Below are 20,518 nucleotides of genomic sequence, written 5' to 3'. Positions count from 1 at the left end.
GCGGGTATACGTATTTTAAATTTTAGTAGACACTACCAAATTATCTTCCCAAAGGTTCTACCGATTTTCATTCTCACAAACAGCCTTAGGAGAGTGCCTTTTTTCCCAGCTTCTCAGCAAAATTGCTGTGTTGTTTTGTTTTTTTTTAAGTTGGTGCCTCATGCAGTATTTGGGGTTCTGGCAGTGTATTAGAATTAGCTGAGAAGCGTCAAAAAACAAAAAGCCCGAACGCTGTCCTCAGAACACTTACATCAGAATTTCTAAGAGTAGGGCCCAGGAATTGGTAGTTTTAAACTTTGCCAGAATCACCTGGGGAAGTTTTAAAATCCTGATTGATGCCCAGATCCCACCCCTGGACCAATTAAATCAGAAGGAGGCAATGGTTATCTGCAAAGCTCCCCAGATAATTCCAATGTGCCGCCAAAGGTGAGAACCACTGTGGAAGAGGTGACACATAGGAGGGCTGAGTGGTCACGGAAGCTGGCAGACAAGGCTGGCAGGTGTGATGCTGAGCTCCAGATAGAATCAGCAGCCAGAGGGCTGGCGGGAGTGCTGGGCCCTTGACAAATGCCTCGGGCACACCTGGATGGACCCTCCCCACGGTGCTCTGGGTTTAATCAGAGAATGGCGTCCTTCCTTCCATGAGGCCCTGCTTCTTGTAATATAAAAGGATGTGAAATCCTTAACTGAAGGCTGGCTTGGCTACCATTTTTGGTGGCCCCGGCTTGCTTCTGTAGTACAAACCAACACGGATGGATGGATGCACAGAAAGACAAACACAACACACCTCCCCACTAGAACACTGGTCTCCACCTGGCTGCACGTTGGAAATCACCCCAGGGATTTCCATTTGATCAGTCCACAGTATTAAGTGGGTATCAACACACTGTTTAAATACATCTTTTTAAAGGCATAATTTAAATACAATGAAGCACAATCATTTAAAGTGTTTTGTTGGATATGTTTTGACAAATGCATTCACCATAAATCACCACCTGCTATCAATATGTAAATATTTCCTTTTACCCTGCAACCCCGTACTCTTCCCCAGCCAGTCACCTCCACCCCCTCCTCCCTCCGGTTCTGTCTGTTTTAGAACAACATGTCATTGGAATCAAACAGCATGTGCTCTTTGGATCTCCTTCCTTTCACTCGGCACAGGCTTTGGAGACTCACTGATTTGTTACATCAGTTGTCCATTTTTTGTTGTTAATGCTGAATAATATTCTTCTGCACAAATACAGCATAATTCACTTTTTGATAAACTTTCAGGTTGTTTGCAGTTGGAGATTACTATGAATAAGGCTGTCATAAGCATGCACACACAAGTCTTAGCACAAGTCTCTACCTAGGGGTGGAGTTGCTGGCTTGTATATTAATTATATGTTGAATTTTATAAGAAACTGTCATACTGCTTTCCAGAATGGTTACTCTGATTTCCATCCTCACCGGGAGTGAATCAGAGTTCCAGTTCCTCCACTTCCTCACCAACCATTGATACTGTCCATCTTTCCCCTTTTAGGAGTTATAATTCCCTAATGACTAATTATGTAAAGCCTATTTGTATGTGTTTATTGGCTATTTATATGCCATCTTTTAAAATCTTTTGGGTTGTTGAGCTTCTTAGTATTAAGTTACAAGAGTTCTTTATATTTTATTGATAAGGCTCCACTGTCAGATGTATGTGTTGCAAATGTTTTCTCCTTATCTGCAGCTTGCTTTCTCAGTTTCCTAATGGCGTCTTTTGAGGAGCAGAGGTTTTAATTCAATGAAGCCCAATTTATCATTTTTTCTTTTATGCTTAGTGCTTCTTGTGTCTTGTCTAAAAAAACCTCTGCCTACCCTAAAACCTTGTAGATTTTCTTCTAAGTTTCCTTGTCGATGTTTTCTAGTCTTAGCTTTTATGTTTAGATCTATGGTCTGTTCTGAGTTTATTTTTACGTACGGTGTGAGGCTGGGGGTAGAAGGGGAGGTGTATTTTGTTTTTTTCCCTGTGGATATCAGTCGTATCAGCAACTGCTGAAGGACTGTCATTTGGGCACCGGGCTTCGTCAAAGCTCCCTAGGCGGTGCTAAGGAGCTGGATTACCTGCTGTTAGTCCTGAACCAGTCACACTCTGAGGGGGGTCCTCCCAAGCCCAGCCCCTTCTGCTGACACTCCCCTTCCTGAAGTCCATCTCACCAGAACAGAGAGCTTTGCACCTGGGTGGGTTCTTAGAGATCCCCTTGGCTGATTTATTTTTTAGTTCTTGTTTTTATTAAAACTAAGTGCATACATGGTTTACTCATTCGGCATGTTACAAACTTGCCTACGTAAAGCATCATTCCTCGAGCCCCTTCGCCCCCATGCTTCCCCTCCCCCAAAAGGCAGCTACTTCCAACGAACTTTACTTTGTTGAGCTGCTTGAGTGCCACCACTGTTGAAAACTAGTTCTCCATCCTCCCCCAGGCTCCAAACCCCCACCTACAAACACCGCACACCCTGCATACATCTTACACGTTCATCACACTTCACGCAGAGCTCACCCCACCGCCTCTACACACCACACGTGCGCACCCACGTGGCTAACACTGCTCAGTTCTCCCCGGGGCCTTAATGACAATTGACTGAAAAACAGCCGAACGTCTGGAGAGCGTCCAACCTTGTTCCCATGCAAAGGAATGCAACTGGAAAACGCGGGAGTGACAGTGTAAACCTATGATGAATTCGTCAAGAAGTAAAGACATGAAACTGGCTCCACGCTGATGAAGGCGTGAGGAAAGCAGCCCCCTTCCTGCTTGTGATAATACAAACTGCCACGATCTCTTTGAATCATTATCGAACCAGGAATATGCACCAGCAGTCTCACAGGTGTTCACAACCTTTCACTTAGAAAACCTCTATTTGGAACTATGACTCCAGGAAAGTGTCATAGAAGGAAAAGGCAATATGCATGAAGATTCTCTCCCCAGTTATTTATATCAAACAAATGGAAACAAACCAAAAGGACAGCAATGGGGGGTATTACGGTGCACTCTGTATGTTAAAATGTATTGATACCTCTATCTGACATGTTAAAATGACAAATATGAAGACTACGTGGGATTGCCCAAATACTTACGATATAGCATGAAGACAGCAGAACATATAATTTGACCAGTGATTAAAACCATCTAATCATGGCGGGTGTACTGAGGCAGTGGGACCGCTGAAGACGGACAAATGAAATAATGGAAACGGGTTCTATTTTCAAAAGAATTGTCTTATTTGCTGTTTCCAGTTCCTCCCCCTCTCCCTTTTTGTTTAGACTCACTCTGGTCAAGCGTCTGTCCTCTCCAGTCCTTGTCCAAAGCTGCCCTCCAAAGTCAGGGTCACCAGTGTCACCTGGGTTGCTAAATCTGTTGGTCACTTCTCAGTCCTCTTCGTACCTGATCTGTCAGAAGCATCTGGCGGGGTTGACAGCACTCTCCTTGATCGGTTTCCTCCTGGTGGTTTCTTCTTTCCTTTCTGATCACTCCCCAGAATCATGACTGGTTTTCTCCTTCCCTGTCCCCTGTTCCTGTCCCAGGACCCCATGGCTCGTTCTTTGGTCCTCTTCTCTCTGACTTGACTTACTCCTTTGCTTATCTCATCCAGCTTCATTTCTTTAAATACTATCCAGATGCCAACAACTCCCAAAACACATACTCAGCCCAGACCTCTTTTCCAAACACCAGATTCCTACATCAAACTGACCAGCAACATCTCTCTGATGTGTAACAGGCGTGGAAGATGCGACATGTCCCGATGAACCCTTGTTCTTCCTCCCTACGCCCACTCCTCCTACAGTTTTCTCCATCCAGCTGGTGGCAACTCTATCCTGCCCGTTGCCCAGGTCCAGTGAGGGTCATTCATTCCTCTTCCTTTCACACCACACGCGCGGTCGACCAGGAAGCCTTGTTGGCTCCATCTGGAAAATGCCTCCAGCATCTGGCCATGTTGCACCACGCCCACCACTACAGCCTTGGTCTGGGGCACTGTCCTTTGTCACCTGAACTACTGCAGTGATCTCTCACTAGTCTCCCTGCCCCACTAAGGTCTATCTCTGCAAAGCAGCCAGAGTGACCCTTTCTTCTTCTTCTTTTTTAGTTTCTTTTCTCTTTTCTTTTTTTAATTGAAGTATAGTCAGTTACAATGTGTTAATTCCTGGGGTACAGCACAATGTCCCAGTCGTGCATATCCATACATTTGTTTTCATATTCTTTTTCATTAAAGGTTATTACAAGATATTGAATATAGTCCCCTGTGCTATACAAAAAAAACTTCTTTTAAAATCTATTTTTAATATATAGTGGCTAACATTTTCAAATCTCAAACTCCCAAATGTATCCCTTCCTACCCTCTTTCCATCCCCCAGTAACCATAAGTTTGTTTTCTATGTCTGTGAGTCTGTTTCTGTTTTGTAAGTAAGTTTGTTTGGCTTTTTTTTTTTTTGATTCCACATATAAATGATATCATATGGTATACTTTTCTTTCTCTTTCTGTCTTACTTCACTTAAAATGACGATGATGGTCCCTCCATGATGCTGCAAATGGCATTGTTTTATTCTTTTTTATGGCTGAGTAGTATTCCGTTGTATAAATATACCACAGCTTCTTTATCTAGTCATCTGTTGATGGACATTTAGGTTGTTTCCATATCTTGGCTATTGTATATAGTGCTGCTGTGAATATTGGGGTATGTGTATCTTTTCAAATTAGAGTTCCCTCCAGATATATGTCCAGTAGTGGGATTGCTGGATCATATGCTAAGTCTATTTTTAGTTTTTTTGAGGACTTGCCATACTGTTTTCCATTATGGTTGCACCACAGAGGGACCCTTTTAAGATGTAAAACAGATCATGCCACTCATCTGCTTAATTAAAATTCTCTAATGGCTCCCATCTCACGTGGAGTAGAAGCCCGAGCCCCCAGGCGGACCACTGCCCCATCCGTGCCCTGCTGCCCTCTGGCCTGGTGCCCTTCTCCCTGCTTCCTCCCAGGTTCTGCTACATGCACACCCCGCTCCTTGCCAGCCCTTGAGCAAATCGAATGTGATGATCACACCGTAGCAGTTTTGCCCAATCAATCCTCTCTACTTGAAATGCTCCCCCACCTCCTTCAAGTCTTAGCTTACATTGCATTTTCTCATCAAGGTCTTCTTCCTGAAGACCTTTACCCCTGGCCTCCCCTGCCACCCTCAAACGCAGCCCCACACACCTCAGCCCCACGTTCTGCTTTCTCTTTCTCCCCAACGCTGGTCATTTTTAATACAAGACAGAATCTCCTTACTTACTCTGTTTCTTCTTCCCAAATGAAAGCTCTGTAAGGGCAAGGATCATCACCACTTTGCACTCTCATGAATCCCATGCTCCCAGAACAGTGTCCAGAACGTAGCAGGAGGTCAGTAAATACCCGCTGAATGAATAAACGCTCGATGGTGGATTTAATCTGTTGTTCAATTCTATCGTATCTATAATTCTTAAGAGAGTGATTTCAGCCACGGACACGCAGAGGACACTCAATGCTTGGACCTCGATGGTCACACACATGTTGCATTTGTATCACTGGCTCCATCTGCGGAGGTGGTGCCCTCCGTCCAATGAGAGCACCTTCCAGCCGAAAGAAAACCAGTAGCCTGGTAGGATCCTAACGGCAAGGATCCTTCCCACTGAGGCTCTCATCTACTCACCTCCCCCGCCCACCCCCCACTTCTGGCATCCTCCCCTTAAGAACAAACCTTGCCACAGCAGCGCAAAACTCCTTCCTTCTGTTTCTCCAACGACTCCCAGGAGCACCTGAAAATCCCACTCCTGCCATCAGATTTTAATGAGGGGGGATGCACTCAGCAATTACAAACAGGAAAGGACTGATTAGGGTTTCTGTGCATCAGTGTTCCCCCCAGCATACCATGCGGCCCTCCAAGCATCAGCCTCATTCCCCATACACACTCAATTAGGCATATTTACTTCTCATTATCCAGTATGCAATCATGGGTGCTAATAAAAACCTCTGCTACCCCCAACAATGCAATTAATGCTCTTAGCAGGCTCTCAGAAACTCTCCTGTGCCTTGGCACCAACAGCAGTCTGCTCACTCACCCATTTAGTCATGCATTCATGCACACATGCCCTTTTCTATTTAACCAAGGTCAAGGGCACACCTACTATGTGCCTTGCCAGGGAAAGACCTGGGACCAAATGAATTAGACCCTGTCCTGCTCTAGAACTTGCCACGACAGGTTGAGCGGCCATACTCCAGAGTGATGAGGGACACAGCAGAGGTGTGACCAGGAGCCACTGCAACCCAGAGGAGGAGGTGGGTAGAGAGGCAAACTCCACTCCTGGCGCCAGCTCAGATCCCAGCTCTGCCATGTTTTGGCTCTGAGTGTTGAGCAGTTTCTGCCCTTGAGCCCCACTTACAAGATGGGGATAATCAGCCTGACATCCTAACATCCCACAGGGGAGCTGGGAGGGCTGAATGAGATGACGCCCAGGCGGTACCTTGCCCAGCACACTGGCACAAGGGGATGCTCAGTAAACAGGGGCTACTAGGATGTGGCGCTCGACTCCAGCCTTCAGACATTTGCCAGGCATGAGCCATAGCATTCCATTCTCCTCTTGCCCAAGAGGATAAAAGGCATCCTACAGTTCAGAAGGTTGAGAGCGAGACAGAAAAATTCTCCTTCCTCTGCACACATGAACAAATGGGGCAGCAAATCTCAGAGGACAGGCATCATCTTGGCCAAGAAGGTGCACGATGGATGAGTCCCGAATACGCGTCAACTGTCCCTGGCTGGGGGACCGCCCCCTGGGTTCTTCCACCTGTCAGACCACGTGCTTCTCCCTTTCTCAACCTATTCTGCCAACAGAGTCCCAGGGACAAAGACAATAAGAGTCTTCATTCTGGATCAGGACACCTGGATCACGGATATGAAGTGAGGGTGGGCTGACTGGTAGGATGGGCAGAGACACCACACCAGTGCATCATGGACACAAACATGTGCATGCTGCTTGGGACTCGCTGGGGCTCCATCTGCTCCAAAAGAGTCTGTCTGCCAATGATAAGGACACATCTACCTTACACCAAAAAAAAAAATCTGTATGCATGCAAATCAGTGTATGTAAAAAAAAAAAAAAAAAAGAATGTATGTATATACACACATAAACACACAACTGGGAAATTTCTGGAGGGATACACAAGAAATTGATATGAAAAGCCGGGGAGATGGGCTGTGAGAGGAAGAGTTTTAGATTCTGTTTAAAACTTTCTGAACTGTTACTTATATGCGAGCATACATTCTCTCTCTACGTCTGCACTGACATCTCCATCTAACTCTACATGAAACAAAACTCAATCTGGCTTCGTGAGCCCCTGCAGGCAGCTCTTCCAGACTTGGAGGCCAGGCGGGAGGGAAAGGGGCGGGCAGAGGGGGATGGGAAGGGAGGACAGCCAGGAACTTACTGGTGTTGTGGTCTATGAAGTAATCGCCAACCTGTGGGTCATACGCCTCTTCCCATCCCAGCGGCAACTCGTCACTGATGCAGTCGGCAAAGGTGAGCGGTTTGGTGTACCTGGCAAGGGAGGGGAGAAACAGACTCGGTCAGCCCGCAGTGCCCCAGGCCCTGCGCGTGAAGCTTCTCTCAGCCCCCCTGCTCCCCTGGGCTGGCCCACCAGATCCAGAAGCCTTGCAGCGGGACCCCGGCCCTGCAGTCCCCGCTGCTCCCCGGAAGATGAGCGCATAACTGAAGGAGGAGGGTTAGATCACCTGGGAGGGAGGCAGGGAATTTGCGGCAACCCCAGCTTTGCCACTAACTTGGGAGTGGTTTGAGCAGGGCAGCTGCCTTCCCCGGGCCTCTGTTCCAGCATCTCTAACTGCAGGGATTGCAGGAAAAGGCTCAGAGGTGAAGCCTTGCTGCTGGACTTGGACTGCAGCCCTCTCAGGCTTCTCCACCTGCAGTGCACTTGGCCAGCCCAGCCCCAGTCGTCCTCCTGGCTCCACCCTGTTTGTCGTACCTGCTCCCCTTCTGGAAAGCGCGCTGACTGCGGCATCTGGCACAGCAGATGCGCCCTCCCCATGAGTTTGGCCGGTATTTTTTTTTTGCCTCCTGAGTCGGTTCCCAAGTGCCTGTACCCATTGCTGTCCTTCCCTGCACAATCCAGGCCAAACTGATCTTTCAGCAACAACCACCCTCTCGGTCCCCATTAGGTGGAAAGTCAAGCGGTGGTAATCACCCCGTCTCGGGGGCTAAGTCAGACAGGAAAACACATCGCTCAACTCAACGAACAGAGGTTTGTCAAGACTGGAAAACACCACAGACCACTGGTCAAGCACTTTGGCCAGTGCAGGGGGAGCCAGGCATCTAGACATGGGAAAGTCAGCCTGACCGGCCCCTCCATGCAGCCCCTTTGGTTTCTCCCCGTTTCAGCATCTGCCTAAAATACAAATTCTAATATTCTCCCTCCCTTGTCTGCTCCCCATCCCCTCCCTGATTCTGGAAGCAGATTGGCAAACTGAGGGGCGGGAGGAAAGGTGACTGGGATGGGGGTCTAAGATTCCTGATCAAGAACTTCCCTCCAAGCTAACGACCCTCTTATCCTGTGCTGTCTCCTTCCCTCTTAAAACCCACTCTGAATCAAGCTTAAAGCAAAATATATGGGGGGAAAGAAACACTGAAAGAGCCCCTGGTGGACGGACCTGGTGTGTTCGCGTACCTCTGTGTATCCACGATCTGGTTATCTATTGACCGAAGGGATGGAGAGCCCAAAAAGCTCCTGTCAGTCAGAAGCTGACCGCAGTATTGTGGGAGACAACGAGGATGAGGCAGTGTGCTCATAATTAATACGCTGTGTGCTCAGGTAATACAATACGCTGTGTGCTCAGTATTACCCACTGAGGATTCCATAAGCATCACTTGTTAGCTGTGGGAGTACGGCAACTCACCCGCCCTCTCTGAGTCTCAGCATTCTTATCTGAAAAGTGGGGGTAATAAAAACTCTCCAGGTTGTCAGTTAGGTTACATAAGGTCATGCTTGTAAAGGCATTTTAGCACGGATCCTGGTGTGAATGAATGCACAAAGAACATTCTCTCCACTTCCCAGAAGGGGAAACTGAGTCTGAGAAAGATTAAATAACGTCCTCAATGTCAATATCAATGACAAAGCTGGGATTTCAAGCAAGGCACTCTGCCTTTTGAGACCCTGCTGTGAGCCAAAATGTTCTCTTGGAAGTTGACATCTTCAGTGCATCACCCAAGCCCCTTGGAAAATTACAAGCCACCGTCTTGGAGGAAAAGAACGATGAATTGGGGAAGACACAGGTGATTTGTTTAGGTCAGCAAGCTCTTTACTCAGGAGGACAGATGCCAACCTGGATAAAGTTTCTGTAAAGCTGTCTTCAGCGCTGCACCCCCCACCCTACTACTGCACCCCCCACCCAAAAGCCCTGCCCAGAAACCAAAGGCCACATCCCTCAGTGCCTCCCCCTCCTCAAACTCCTGTAAATGGTTTGTTCTCACTTCCTTACAAAGGATGAAGATCAGCGACCAACAGCCGTTTCTCATCCAACATCATGTCATCTAATGTCTGAAAGGGTCTCTGAAGAAAAACTCCACGGACAGGCGTACCCCGCCACGATGACCGACGCTGTCACCGAGGGCAGGCAAGTCTGGGAGGGGACAGGAATGCCCGGGGCAACCACAGTCAGACTCTTCTTTCTGGCTCATTCCTCTGCCCTGAGAAGCCCTGCCTGCCAGCCTGGCTGCACAGAGATGAATCCTGTTATCCACACTGTGCAACCCAGAAAACCAAAAAGATGTGCCCCCTCTCCACAGTTCCCTGAACCCTTGCATGGGGTCATCACCTTTCAAAATTCTTTCCAGGGGATGAATTACATGATTTCCTCAATGGTGCATCTAAGCCACAGAATCTTAGGTCCCCCACAACTGGCATTCAATAAATATTTGTGGCATGGATGAATATTAGAATGAATATCCAGGAACAAGAAATAGTGATGCAGTGTTCTGTATTTGGCTAACGTGGAAGGATGTCATAAATGACATTGTTGAATAAGAAAAGCTGCAGGACTACAGGACACTGTTTACAGTAGGACGTTTTGCCTAAAATTTGTGTGTGTGTGCAGAAGAGAAACGAGAAAGATAGACATTAAAATGCTATCTTGGTATAGGGGTTTTAACGTAATTTTTTTCTCTTTAATTTTTTTAAACTTAGTTTTTCTGTAATATTTCTATATCAATTATCATTAAAGATTTTTTTTAAATAATGGCTAAATCTAAGCCTGGAAAACAAGTTACATATATCTCATGTTCCTTCTCTGGGCAGCATTTTTCAAGTGAGAAAACACATCCAACATCACCGTAGTTGGCAAACATTAGAGGCAGAACCTGAAGCCCCCCCGCCTGACTCCAGAACCAGAGCTTTGCTAATGAAACCTGACAAGACCAAGGGGATCTCAGAACAATCTGGAACACAAAGGAAGCTACGCCCGAGATACAGAGGATGAAGCGGGCAGGGCTGGGGCAGGGGGTGGCGAGGAGGAATCTGAAGCAGGCGAAGGGCGCCAGAGCTGTGTCTTATTTGCACCTTCAGTTTTTCCACACCTTGGTGCAAAGCTATTCAGCACACTTGGATAATCCACAACTGCTTCATGAAAAGAAACTGAATGTTTCAAAGTCATCAAGACAAGTGATTCCCTGAGCTCTGTGTGTGAGGACAGGGATTGGGGGAAGAGGAGCAGGTCTGAAACACCAAAAATGCATCACTTTTCCAGAAAACCACGAACTCAATGATTGCCCCGGCCTTAGATATAGAGAAGCCAGACCTGAAATAAACTACAAGCTACAAGCATCAGTCATGTACCCGACATCGGATACCCTACCGGGGCCGAGATGCCGATTCCTCCCTGAGGCGAATGGAGACACTGTGTCCAACAGGGATAAAGAAGAGGGAGGCGAGAGGACCAGTGTCAGAAGGAGGGGCAAGAGGAGAAAGGAAAGCTTTGGGTTTGACATTCAGGCTTCCCTTCAAAGCGATCATGGGAGGAAAAAAAAAAAACAAAAAACAAATCAGAGAGCTGATAGTCTAGCTCTCAGCGCGTCTATGGGAAAGAGAAAAGCTTTTATTGGAAGACTATGCAATTTACAAGAAATCTGGACAGCGAGATTCTCTCTGGAACAAATGCCAAGAGGGAGATGAATTATTCAGTGTGCAGAGACGTGCCATTCAGAGAATCAGGATGAAGAAGCGTTTTTAGCTGCATAAGGATTTAAACACACACACACACACACACACACACACACACACACGTATATCCACGTGCACATACTCCTCCCAGAGAGAGGAGCTGTCCGTTTAAATCAGTCCCCCCTGGGAAACTGGGTGCTTCTCTGGCCTGCAGAGTTTCCCCTTGGGCAAGTGCCAAGAGTGTGAGCTGGGAAGAGATGTCTGCTTTCAGATGTGGCCAGGACTTGGGGGCCTGCCTGGAACTCCCAGCCCCCATCACTCGATGAAGTGATTCACCCCAGTCCAGCCCAGTGCAGTCTTTGCCTCCAGCCTCCAAGTCCCGGGCTGCTGAAAAACCCCAATCATGAAATCAAATGACCCAAATGCTGGAGGGGTGAGAGGGAGTGGGTAGAGAGGGAGGGAGGGAAGGGTGCCAAGAGAGAACTCGTTCTGCCTCTTCTTAATTGCAAATCTCTGAAGGAACACAAACATTCCTGAATGTTTCACAACAGGCTCTCCTGGAAAAAGAGAGCCCCGGATGTGTTGCCTTGGCGACAGGTAGGTTCTGTGGGATCACCTGTCCCGGGAATGCAGGCCCCTTGTCCTCTTTCCGGCTCCACATTGCTTCCCTATGGGCCACGGGAGAGGTTCCAGGGGCACATCCCCACGGCCAGCACTCGGTATTCAGACAGTGTGTCTTTTCTAAGCAGGCAGCTCAGAGAAGGAGCGGAAAGCCTTCTGCCAAGTCTAACACTGGTGGTGATTCTCTGGGGACTGAAGAACGCATAACATATCTTTCATGTTCCTAGTGCTTCCCGAGCAATCTGAACGCTTCCCACAGTAACCTCTTTATTGCCGGCCAGCAGGATGCTGGCCCCCCGACCGGGCTCTCTCCGAGGGCCAGCTGGGCAGGATCGCTTCCTAAAGGGCCCTCCAGACTCCATGCCAAGAACTGTCCAAACTTTCAGCCGAACCTCTCCTCCCAGCCCGGGCACAGTGGGCAGGCCGGTGCTCCCCACCCCGGGGTGTTTCACACACATAGTTCCCATAGCTCAGATTGCACAACTCCTGAGGACATGCCACCTCCGGACGGCGGAACACCACTGCGGAGCAGTGCCCTCGCCTTCCACGCCCGGGAGGCCGGGGTGGGCCAGAAGAAAGTGCAATCTTTGCAGTTCTCTTTCCTTCCTTTAGTTCGGTTTGGTCCAAACATCTTCATTCATTCCTTAAACAAATCTGGGGCTGATAAAAATAACCATCTCATAAGTTAGTGAGGAGGGCTGAGCACACGAACCACAGCTGACTCTTAACCAACACGCAGCTACAGAAGAAGGCAAGACAGACAGGACCCTGCCCTTACCTTCCCGCGGGAGAGACAACCCAACCGGAGAGAGTCCGCAGGATCGTTTCAGAGACTTTTGCTATTCAGAAAAGTACAACAGGGCAGTGGGATTGACCATAAGGCAGGGCGGGGAGTGGGGGGCACGCAGTCAAGGGAAGCCTCTCGGAGAAGGCGATCTCTGAGGGGAGACCAGAGTGTGGGAAGCAATAGGAACAGCCACTACAGAGGCTTTGGGGCTTGATGATGTTGGTGTGAGGAACAGAAAGGAAAGCCGCAAATCTTCCTGTTATGAGTGACGGGGTGGAGGCCAAGACGGGCAGAGGCTGGGCTCTTAGGGCTCTGGGCCCCCTGCTAGGGCTCTGAGTGCTCCCCTAGGGCCAAGATGCACAAGGTGACCTGGCAAGGCTCTTCAACTCACCCTCTCCTCAACTCCTCTCTCCCTCGTTGCAATCAGTCCTCCAAGCAACAAGAATTTATGCATGGACACAGCAGCTCAGGCTTACGTCCACCACAAAGAGGGCTCAGGCAACTGGATAAGCCTCGTTTCTGCCTTCGTGGGCAGAGGGTCTGGCCAGGGAGCCGAGGCTTACACTTAAAGCCGGTAGTGGCCCATCCCTGTGACATCCGGTGGTGGTATATGTGGCAGTTAAAGTATGCTACCTTAGGCTGAGAACCACAGGCATTTAGAGGAGGCAGGGATAGTTAACGAGGTGCTAGGTCAGCTGTACAGATGTGAAAGACTAAGGGTTTGGAGGAAGGGAGAGATTGGGGCCATGGGGTGTAGTCGGAGGAGGCTGGAGAAGGAAGGTGTCCAGGGAGGATGCGGGTCGGCTTCATGGCCATGGAGAGGCAAGGCAGCCGCTACCCCGCAAAGGCGGAGGCATTGATGCCGGGCTGAAACCCATGGTCTGCCTCTTCCACAACCACAGGCACATTATGTAACCTTGTTAGGAGTTCCCTCCTCTGTGAAACTCAGAGGTCCCAATCGCATCAGGGTGTTGTGGGGATTAAATGAGACAGCCCATGAGGAGTGCTTAGCCCAGCGCCTGGCATGTAACAGGCCCTCCGAACATGTGGGTGTTAAATGATCAACTGAGAGACTTCGGTGCTGTGCGTACCGTGAGAACCGTGTCATCTTTCATCTTAAGTTGGCAGGACACGCTAGCTATCATATCGTCATCATCACTGGCCCTGTTTTTCATCTCAAGAGATAACAGCAGTGGTTAAAACTCACAAGCTCTGAAGTCAGCCACTTGCGTTGCCAGGCAGGCACCATCACTTGCTCACTCTGTCCCCTTGGGCGTGAGCCCTAATCTGCCTGAATCTGCTTCTTCTTCACCTGGAGAGTGGGGATGCTCAGCGTAACCACTCGGTGAAATATATTCATACTGTATATGTGCAGTCAAATTGTATCAGTTTTACCGAAAAAAAATGAAAAAGGAAAAAAAAATATTCTCATGGTAGTGTTATGTATTAGAAGAGAAAAAAAAAATGCGGCAACCTAAAGTCCAAAAATACAGATTGATTAACTTGCAGCAAGATCACAAAATGTTCTATTACGTGGCCATCAGAAATCATGATTCCAGGAGATACGTAACAGCATGCAAAAATGCTGAGAACGTAATGCTAAATGTAGCGTTAAAAGTAAGTTACATCACAGACATAGAAAACAAACTTATGGTTACCAGCGGGGAAAGGGGCTCGGGAGGGATAAATCGGGAGTTTGGGATTTACAGATGCTAACGACTGTGTATAAACTAGATAAACAGCAAGGTCCTAATGGACAGCACAGGGAACTATAGTCAACATCCTATAATAACCTATAAAGAAAAAACATATACGCACACATAACCAAATCACTATGCTATACACCAGAAATTAACACGACATTTGTTAAGTTGACTATACTTTAATGAAAAATTATTTTCATTAAAAAAAAAGTAAGTTACAAAAGTGTATATATAGTATTGTATGCTTTAATTATAAAAGTAAATATTTGCATAGGGAAAACACTAGAAAGAAGTACAGAGCAGAGCAGTTATCTCTGGGTGATAGGATCATGAGATACTGTTCTTTTCTCTTTGTTTATGTCTATTTTCCACTTTGAAGAAGTACACCAGTTAACCTAAAAAAAAATATGAGCTGTGCAGAGCCCATGGCACACAGGGCTCCACCAATATTAACTGTTAATATTAGTTTTTTTTTAATTCTTATTTTATTACAGTGTAGTTGATTAATAATATTAGTTTCAGATGCACAGCAAAGCAATTCAGTTACACATATACATACATACATATATTTTTTCAGATTCTTTTCCATTACACCTCATTACAAGAAACTGAATATAGTTCCATGTACTACACAGTACGTCCTTGTTGTTTATCTATTTTATATATAGTGATGTGTATCTGTTAATCCGAACATTTTATGTCTTTTTCCATGAGGCAAAATAACTTTCTGTGCTAATAGCCAATAAGCCTTGAACTGTATTCCACAGCCTCCTTTCCTGGAGGAGCTGAAACTACTTAAGGTCTCTCTCTTTTTGGGGGGGGGGGGGCGGAAGCTAAACCAGAGAAAGTTAAGAGGTGGCAGCCGGATTGGATCTGGCTCTCAACTTTTGTTCTCTGAAGGAGGCGTTTAATTACACCAGGAATTTCTATGTTCTCTCTCTCTTAAACACTCCCCTCTACTCTCAAAACACCTGTCTTGACATTCTGTTTATCTGACCCCCAGATTTCCTAGCTTCCCTGCTTTGGTTGGGCTGGTTTATCCAGAAGCTTTCTTGGCCTAGTCACTCCCATTCCTGGAATTCTCGTATGGGGGGAAAAGAAGTGAAGGAGGAGCTGGAGGGGAAGGAAGGTTCCAGACTTCTCCCCTACCCACCTCTAGTCCTCAAACCGGGGCTCCCACAAACCAGTGGCTCACCTCCCCCTGCTGAATCTCGCCCTCACTCTGCCCCAAACCACCCTTCCCAGAGTTCTTGGGATCAACACGCCTGGGTCCTGGGCCTGTTCCCTTCCATGGCCTCCATCCCCGTGACTCTCCGCTTACTCATGTCCGGATAGCCTCCAGCTCCCTGACACCATGGTGATGCTGCTATTTGAGTGTGCATCTTACTTGCTGGGATTTAAGATTAAGATGCTGAGAACCAGGTCATGGCTACCTGCCTACCGGACAGCCAAGCTCAACCTAAGACGTGTTTGTCTGTCTACTACTGTGCTGTATTTTAAGAATGGAGTTACCGTGCCTTTGAAGGCAGGTACTGTCCAGCTGCACACAGTCCCCACTGCTCTCTGACGTGTTTCTCCTGCATCTTGTCCCATTAAGCAGCAGCACAGAGCAGCAGGAAGAACGCCGTGCTGTGGAGTCAAGACTCCCTGGGCTTAAATCTCGGCTCTGTTAGCTGTGTGACCTTGGGCGAGACACTTAAACTCTCTTCAGCTTAGTTTTCATGCTCACATAACAGGAAAAATTATAATACGCCAATGGAGCACAGTCTGTGCCAGAAATGTTCCGAGCATTTTGCATACATTAACTCACTGGTCCTCCTGACAACACATCCACGTAGGTCCCATTCAGACCCACCCTACGGCGTCCTTTGAGGATTAGATGAGATAATGGATGAAACAGCACTTTGGTATACAGTGCGGGCTCCATAAATGTGAGCAATTCATTATTACTTTGATTGCTGTCCAAATGAGGCACCCAATGCAGGGGTATTAAAAAAATGTTAAAACTGAATGTGGTATCTGGGATCTGGCCAATCCACTCCATGTTTTATTGGTGAGAAAACTGAAGCACAGAAAGACTTGTCCAGAGCCACTCGAGGACCCAGTGGCAAGGCTGAGACTAAAACCTGGACACCAACCCCAGGCCTGCATCACACTCATGACACCAAGAGATCAAATCAGCCTGCTGCTGAGTTCAGCTCCACGTGAGACGCAGTGATCGTCTGAACAGCCTGCAAGAAAGAGTTACAGATGGGATTGTCCGGGGCGAACTAACCTTATTATGCTGGACGGAAAATTACGACTAAGCAAGAATCCGTATGAAACCACGAAGCTCCCATTCATGGAAAGACAAAATTGGGAGATGGGTCCCTCATTCCGCTCGCCTCCACAGTGGAAGGTACTTTTCTGCCAGTACCATGGCAGAACCGAGTGCTGGGTAGACATGTCTCTCCCTCACCCAGCTCCACTCAGCCCCATTCTCATTCCTGAACTGAGAGTTAGGCTAAGCAAGTTCTGTGCCCTGTAGGAAGGGCCAACAGGACCACGTGGGACTCCCAGCTCCATCTGAGCTGTGTAATCGTAGGCATTCCTTCCCCAGCTCCAAGCCCCAGTTTCCCCATAGGCATGAAGCAGCCCAGAGGTCCTGCCGCACAGGGCTCTGGTAGACTTGAATAAATCAGCACAGGGGAACGACCCAACGTGGCACTGGGCAGGGGACGCTGGGCAGGCCTGTCTGTGCCTAGGACTCTGAGGGCGCTCAACCCCCAGCTCCACTCCTTCCAGTCCCCTGGGTTTCCAAGGGGTCTTCCCAGGCGCTGGGCTGTGAAGGAGCTTCCAGCTCTAAAGACAGAGGCCACAGCCACCCTTCCCTGGAATCTGGCCATTCCTGTTCCTTGAGCTCTGATCCTCACCCCGTCCTGCAGCCTGAGGAGCTGGTCCTTCTAGAAACGGAATCGGCCGTGAAGGCTTCTCTGGGGTCCTGACGTGTGGCTCCTTCCACGACAACACAGTTTAGGTGGAGCACTGGAAGGGGAGCGACGAGAACTGGGCTTGAATCCTCACGTTGCCACCAGATTAACCAGGCACTTGGGCGAGGCACCTGCCCTCTCTGGGCTTCCCATCTGCAAGACGAGGGAGCCGAAACGTAACATTCCTAAGGCCCCCTTTGCAGTTTCGGCCTTCGTAAGTCTACTGTCCTACCAGTCCCAAAGTCAAGGGCATTGTGAGGTTGCAATGAAACAATACATCTTTTGCTGAAGGCCAATTAAGTACTAGGCACGGCACTGGACCATATGTTCTGTGTAAAACAAATCATGTCCATTATTTTCACAACATTTCTGTGAGCCACATACAGCCACTCTCGTTTGACCAACAGGAAACTGATGCTTCATAGTAATATAATAATAATCATAAAAGCTAAACTTCACTGAGTGTTTATAAGGTACAGGCACGATTCAGGGCCCCAGACAGGGACTCGATTTCACCGGTTCTGAGCCGCACATTTTAAAACACATTTTAGCATCTCTGAAATTGGGATGTGTGTTAGCACTGCTGACATCTTACAACACTGTCGGCCAGGCGGCATTCCTGATGGAGCTGTCACTGCCGTGTGTGCACAGACATCAAAGGTGCACAGACATCAAAAGGCTTGGGATAAAATCCCGGAGACGATAATTGAGCCCTTTTAACCCCTAGGAACCAAATGGTTGCGAGGACGGGTGGAGAAGGCAGTGAGCAGACACGTTTAGCAACATTCCCGAAGCAGGAGTGCAAGGGAGGCTACCTCTGCATAATTGCCACACAGGCTGCAGAGCTCGGCACCAAAGCCTTTGAGTTAGCTCCTCTTCAGGTCCCATAATAAGGCTGCATCACCCCACATTCTCAAGGGCACCAGGGACGATATTAGAAGCACAGACTGTCAATAATTCTCAGTTAAAAAGTAACTCCAAAGTACCGGATTCAGAATGAGAGGATATTTTAGGAACACTGGAGTTTTATTTGTGTTTAAATATTCCTTTTTTTTTTTGTATGTGGAAAAGCGATATGCGATTTAAAAAAATCAGAGTTTGAAAAATTTATTTTAATGAGTATGAAATAATCCTTCTAGTCAATTTAAAAAACTGGGTCATCGTTTAATTGGTAGCACTTTTCCTTTCCTAGTGGCACATAAAATAATGGTGCCTCTTAACATCCAGGTTATGTTGATTTGTAATCATCCCAAACTAGAAACCACCCAAATGTGCATCCACCGCGTTATGGGTAGACAGAATGTAGCACATCCACACACTGGAACACAACTCGGCAATAAAAAGGAACAAGCTATTAATACACACAACAACACAGATGCATTTCAGAAACATACTGGGTAAAAAGCCAGGGAAGAACCAAGACTCTATTGTATGATTCCATTTATGGAAAATTCCAGAAAATACAAACTAACCTATAAGGACAGAAGGCAGATCAGTAGTTGTCTGGGGATGGGATGGGAGTAGAGGGAGAAAAGGATTATAAAAGGGCACAAAGTTTGGGGGATGATGGGAGTGTCTGTCATATTGACTATGCAGATGGGTTCGTAGCTGTATATGTGTATGTCAAAGTCATCAAATTGCACTCTTCAAATACATACAATTTACTGTGCTTCAGTAATTCCTCAATACAGGTGTAAGAAAAAAATAAAGGAAAACCCATACACAATGCTATATGATATTAAGTTGTTTAAAATAATCTAAATACTATAATTAGCTCCATTTTACAGATGTGGAAACTGAGGCATAGAGAGGTAAGCCGATACATCCTGGGATACTCAGCTTGTCAAGAAACAAATCCAACTGGCTTCAATTCTCAGCTCTGCCACTGAGTAACTGTGGCCAAGTCCCTTCCTCACCCTGGGCCACTGTTTCCCCATTCCCACCATAAGAAGGTGACACAGTGATTGCTAAGGGACCTTTCTGTACTGAGTTTCCAAGACTGTGTCCTAAGGACTTGTCCAAGGTCACACAGCCACAGAGGAGTGGATCCTCCAGGGCACCCAGGTTTCCTGACACCCTCTAGTTCCCCTGGCCATTGGCACTGGCACTCTGAACACCCCTCTGACATCATCTTGTGGTACCAGCAGTGGTTCTCAGCCCTGAGCTGTGTCAGAATCCCACAGAGAGCTGGGACCCACTCCCAGAGTTTCTGATTCTGGGCTGCCCTGAGAATTTGCATTTCCAACAAGCTCCCAGGTGATACTGATGTTGCTGGTCCCAATGCCACAGTTAGGACCCACTGGTATACAGCATCCCCTATGTGATAACTGCAGGGGCTTTGAAAAGTGGTATTGAACCTTGTGTTCAAGAAATCCTTCTCCTTCTCCTTCTCCATCAGAGCTTTCTGGTTCCCGTCTCATTCTCAGGGCCTGGTCATGGACCCCCAGGGTCTCCTGAGCACAACCCTGCACGCAGGCTGTATCAGCCCTTTCTGAGTATTTGCTGAGCTCCTGTCCCACCCAGAGTTGCCTGAGGCCACGCAGCCAGCAAGCACAGAGCAGCATATGGACCTGATCCAGGAACTCGGGTTCTCAACCTCTCTGCTCCTCTGCACGTAGTAGGTCCTCAGGGAGAGCATCGCCTTCTGTCCTCCCTTATTAAACCGGTCCTCTTCCCCTTGTATCTATTTGCAGAGAGAAGCCCAAGCAGAGCTGGGGGAGGGAAGAGGAGGGGCAGCTGTTGACCGTACCTGGCCTGCCGGCTCTACAGGTGCCCCGGTTCTGCAGGTGCAGGACTAGACCACAGAGTCCACTGGCCCCGTCTCTGCAACCACCAGGGGTCTCCTGGGTGCACTTTGTGTCTTCAGATTCACACCTGTCATCTTGCGCTGTAACCAACACGGCTTCTACACTTTGTCTCATTACCTCTGGCTGCCCTTGGATGGATGTAGGTATAAGATGCTCTAAATGCCTGCCTTTCAATGGCCCTTTCTCCAGGCCGTTCCACTGGGACCACGGGGATAAGCCCTTTAGAAGCTGAGCCATGCATTTCATACTGGAGGCATATCCTGCCAGAGCCCCAGGGGGACATAGCACTGGATCCCCCTGCCCCCCCACTAGTCTATGGACTGCTCAGCCCCTGGGTTGTCCACCCAGGCAGGTAGGGCCTTCCTAATAACACCTTCCCTCGATGCTGCAGCTGCTGCGTCTAGGAAAGCACAAGGCAGCACAGCCTGGCCA

The 20,518-nt window shown here is 47.9% G+C and overlaps 1 protein-coding gene across 2 annotated transcripts in view; it reads right to left on the bottom strand.

The window, feature by feature from the left end:
- The window catches only part of WWC1 (WW and C2 domain containing 1), a 132,121-nt gene that overhangs the window by 60,417 nt on the left and 51,186 nt on the right, over positions 1–20,518 (bottom strand). For both annotated transcript variants that reach the window (XM_031437762.2, XM_064480083.1), the window contains exon 2: positions 7,462–7,571. In XM_031437762.2, coding sequence (XP_031293622.1) covers positions 7,462–7,571 — 110 coding nt within the window. The remainder of the gene's footprint in view (positions 1–7,461; positions 7,572–20,518) is intronic.

The sequence above is a fragment of the Camelus dromedarius genome, chromosome 27, assembly GCF_036321535.1.
Source record: "Camelus dromedarius isolate mCamDro1 chromosome 27, mCamDro1.pat, whole genome shotgun sequence".
NCBI classification, from domain to species: domain Eukaryota; kingdom Metazoa; phylum Chordata; class Mammalia; order Artiodactyla; family Camelidae; genus Camelus; species Camelus dromedarius.
This window is presented reverse-complemented; position numbering and strand designations above follow the sequence as displayed.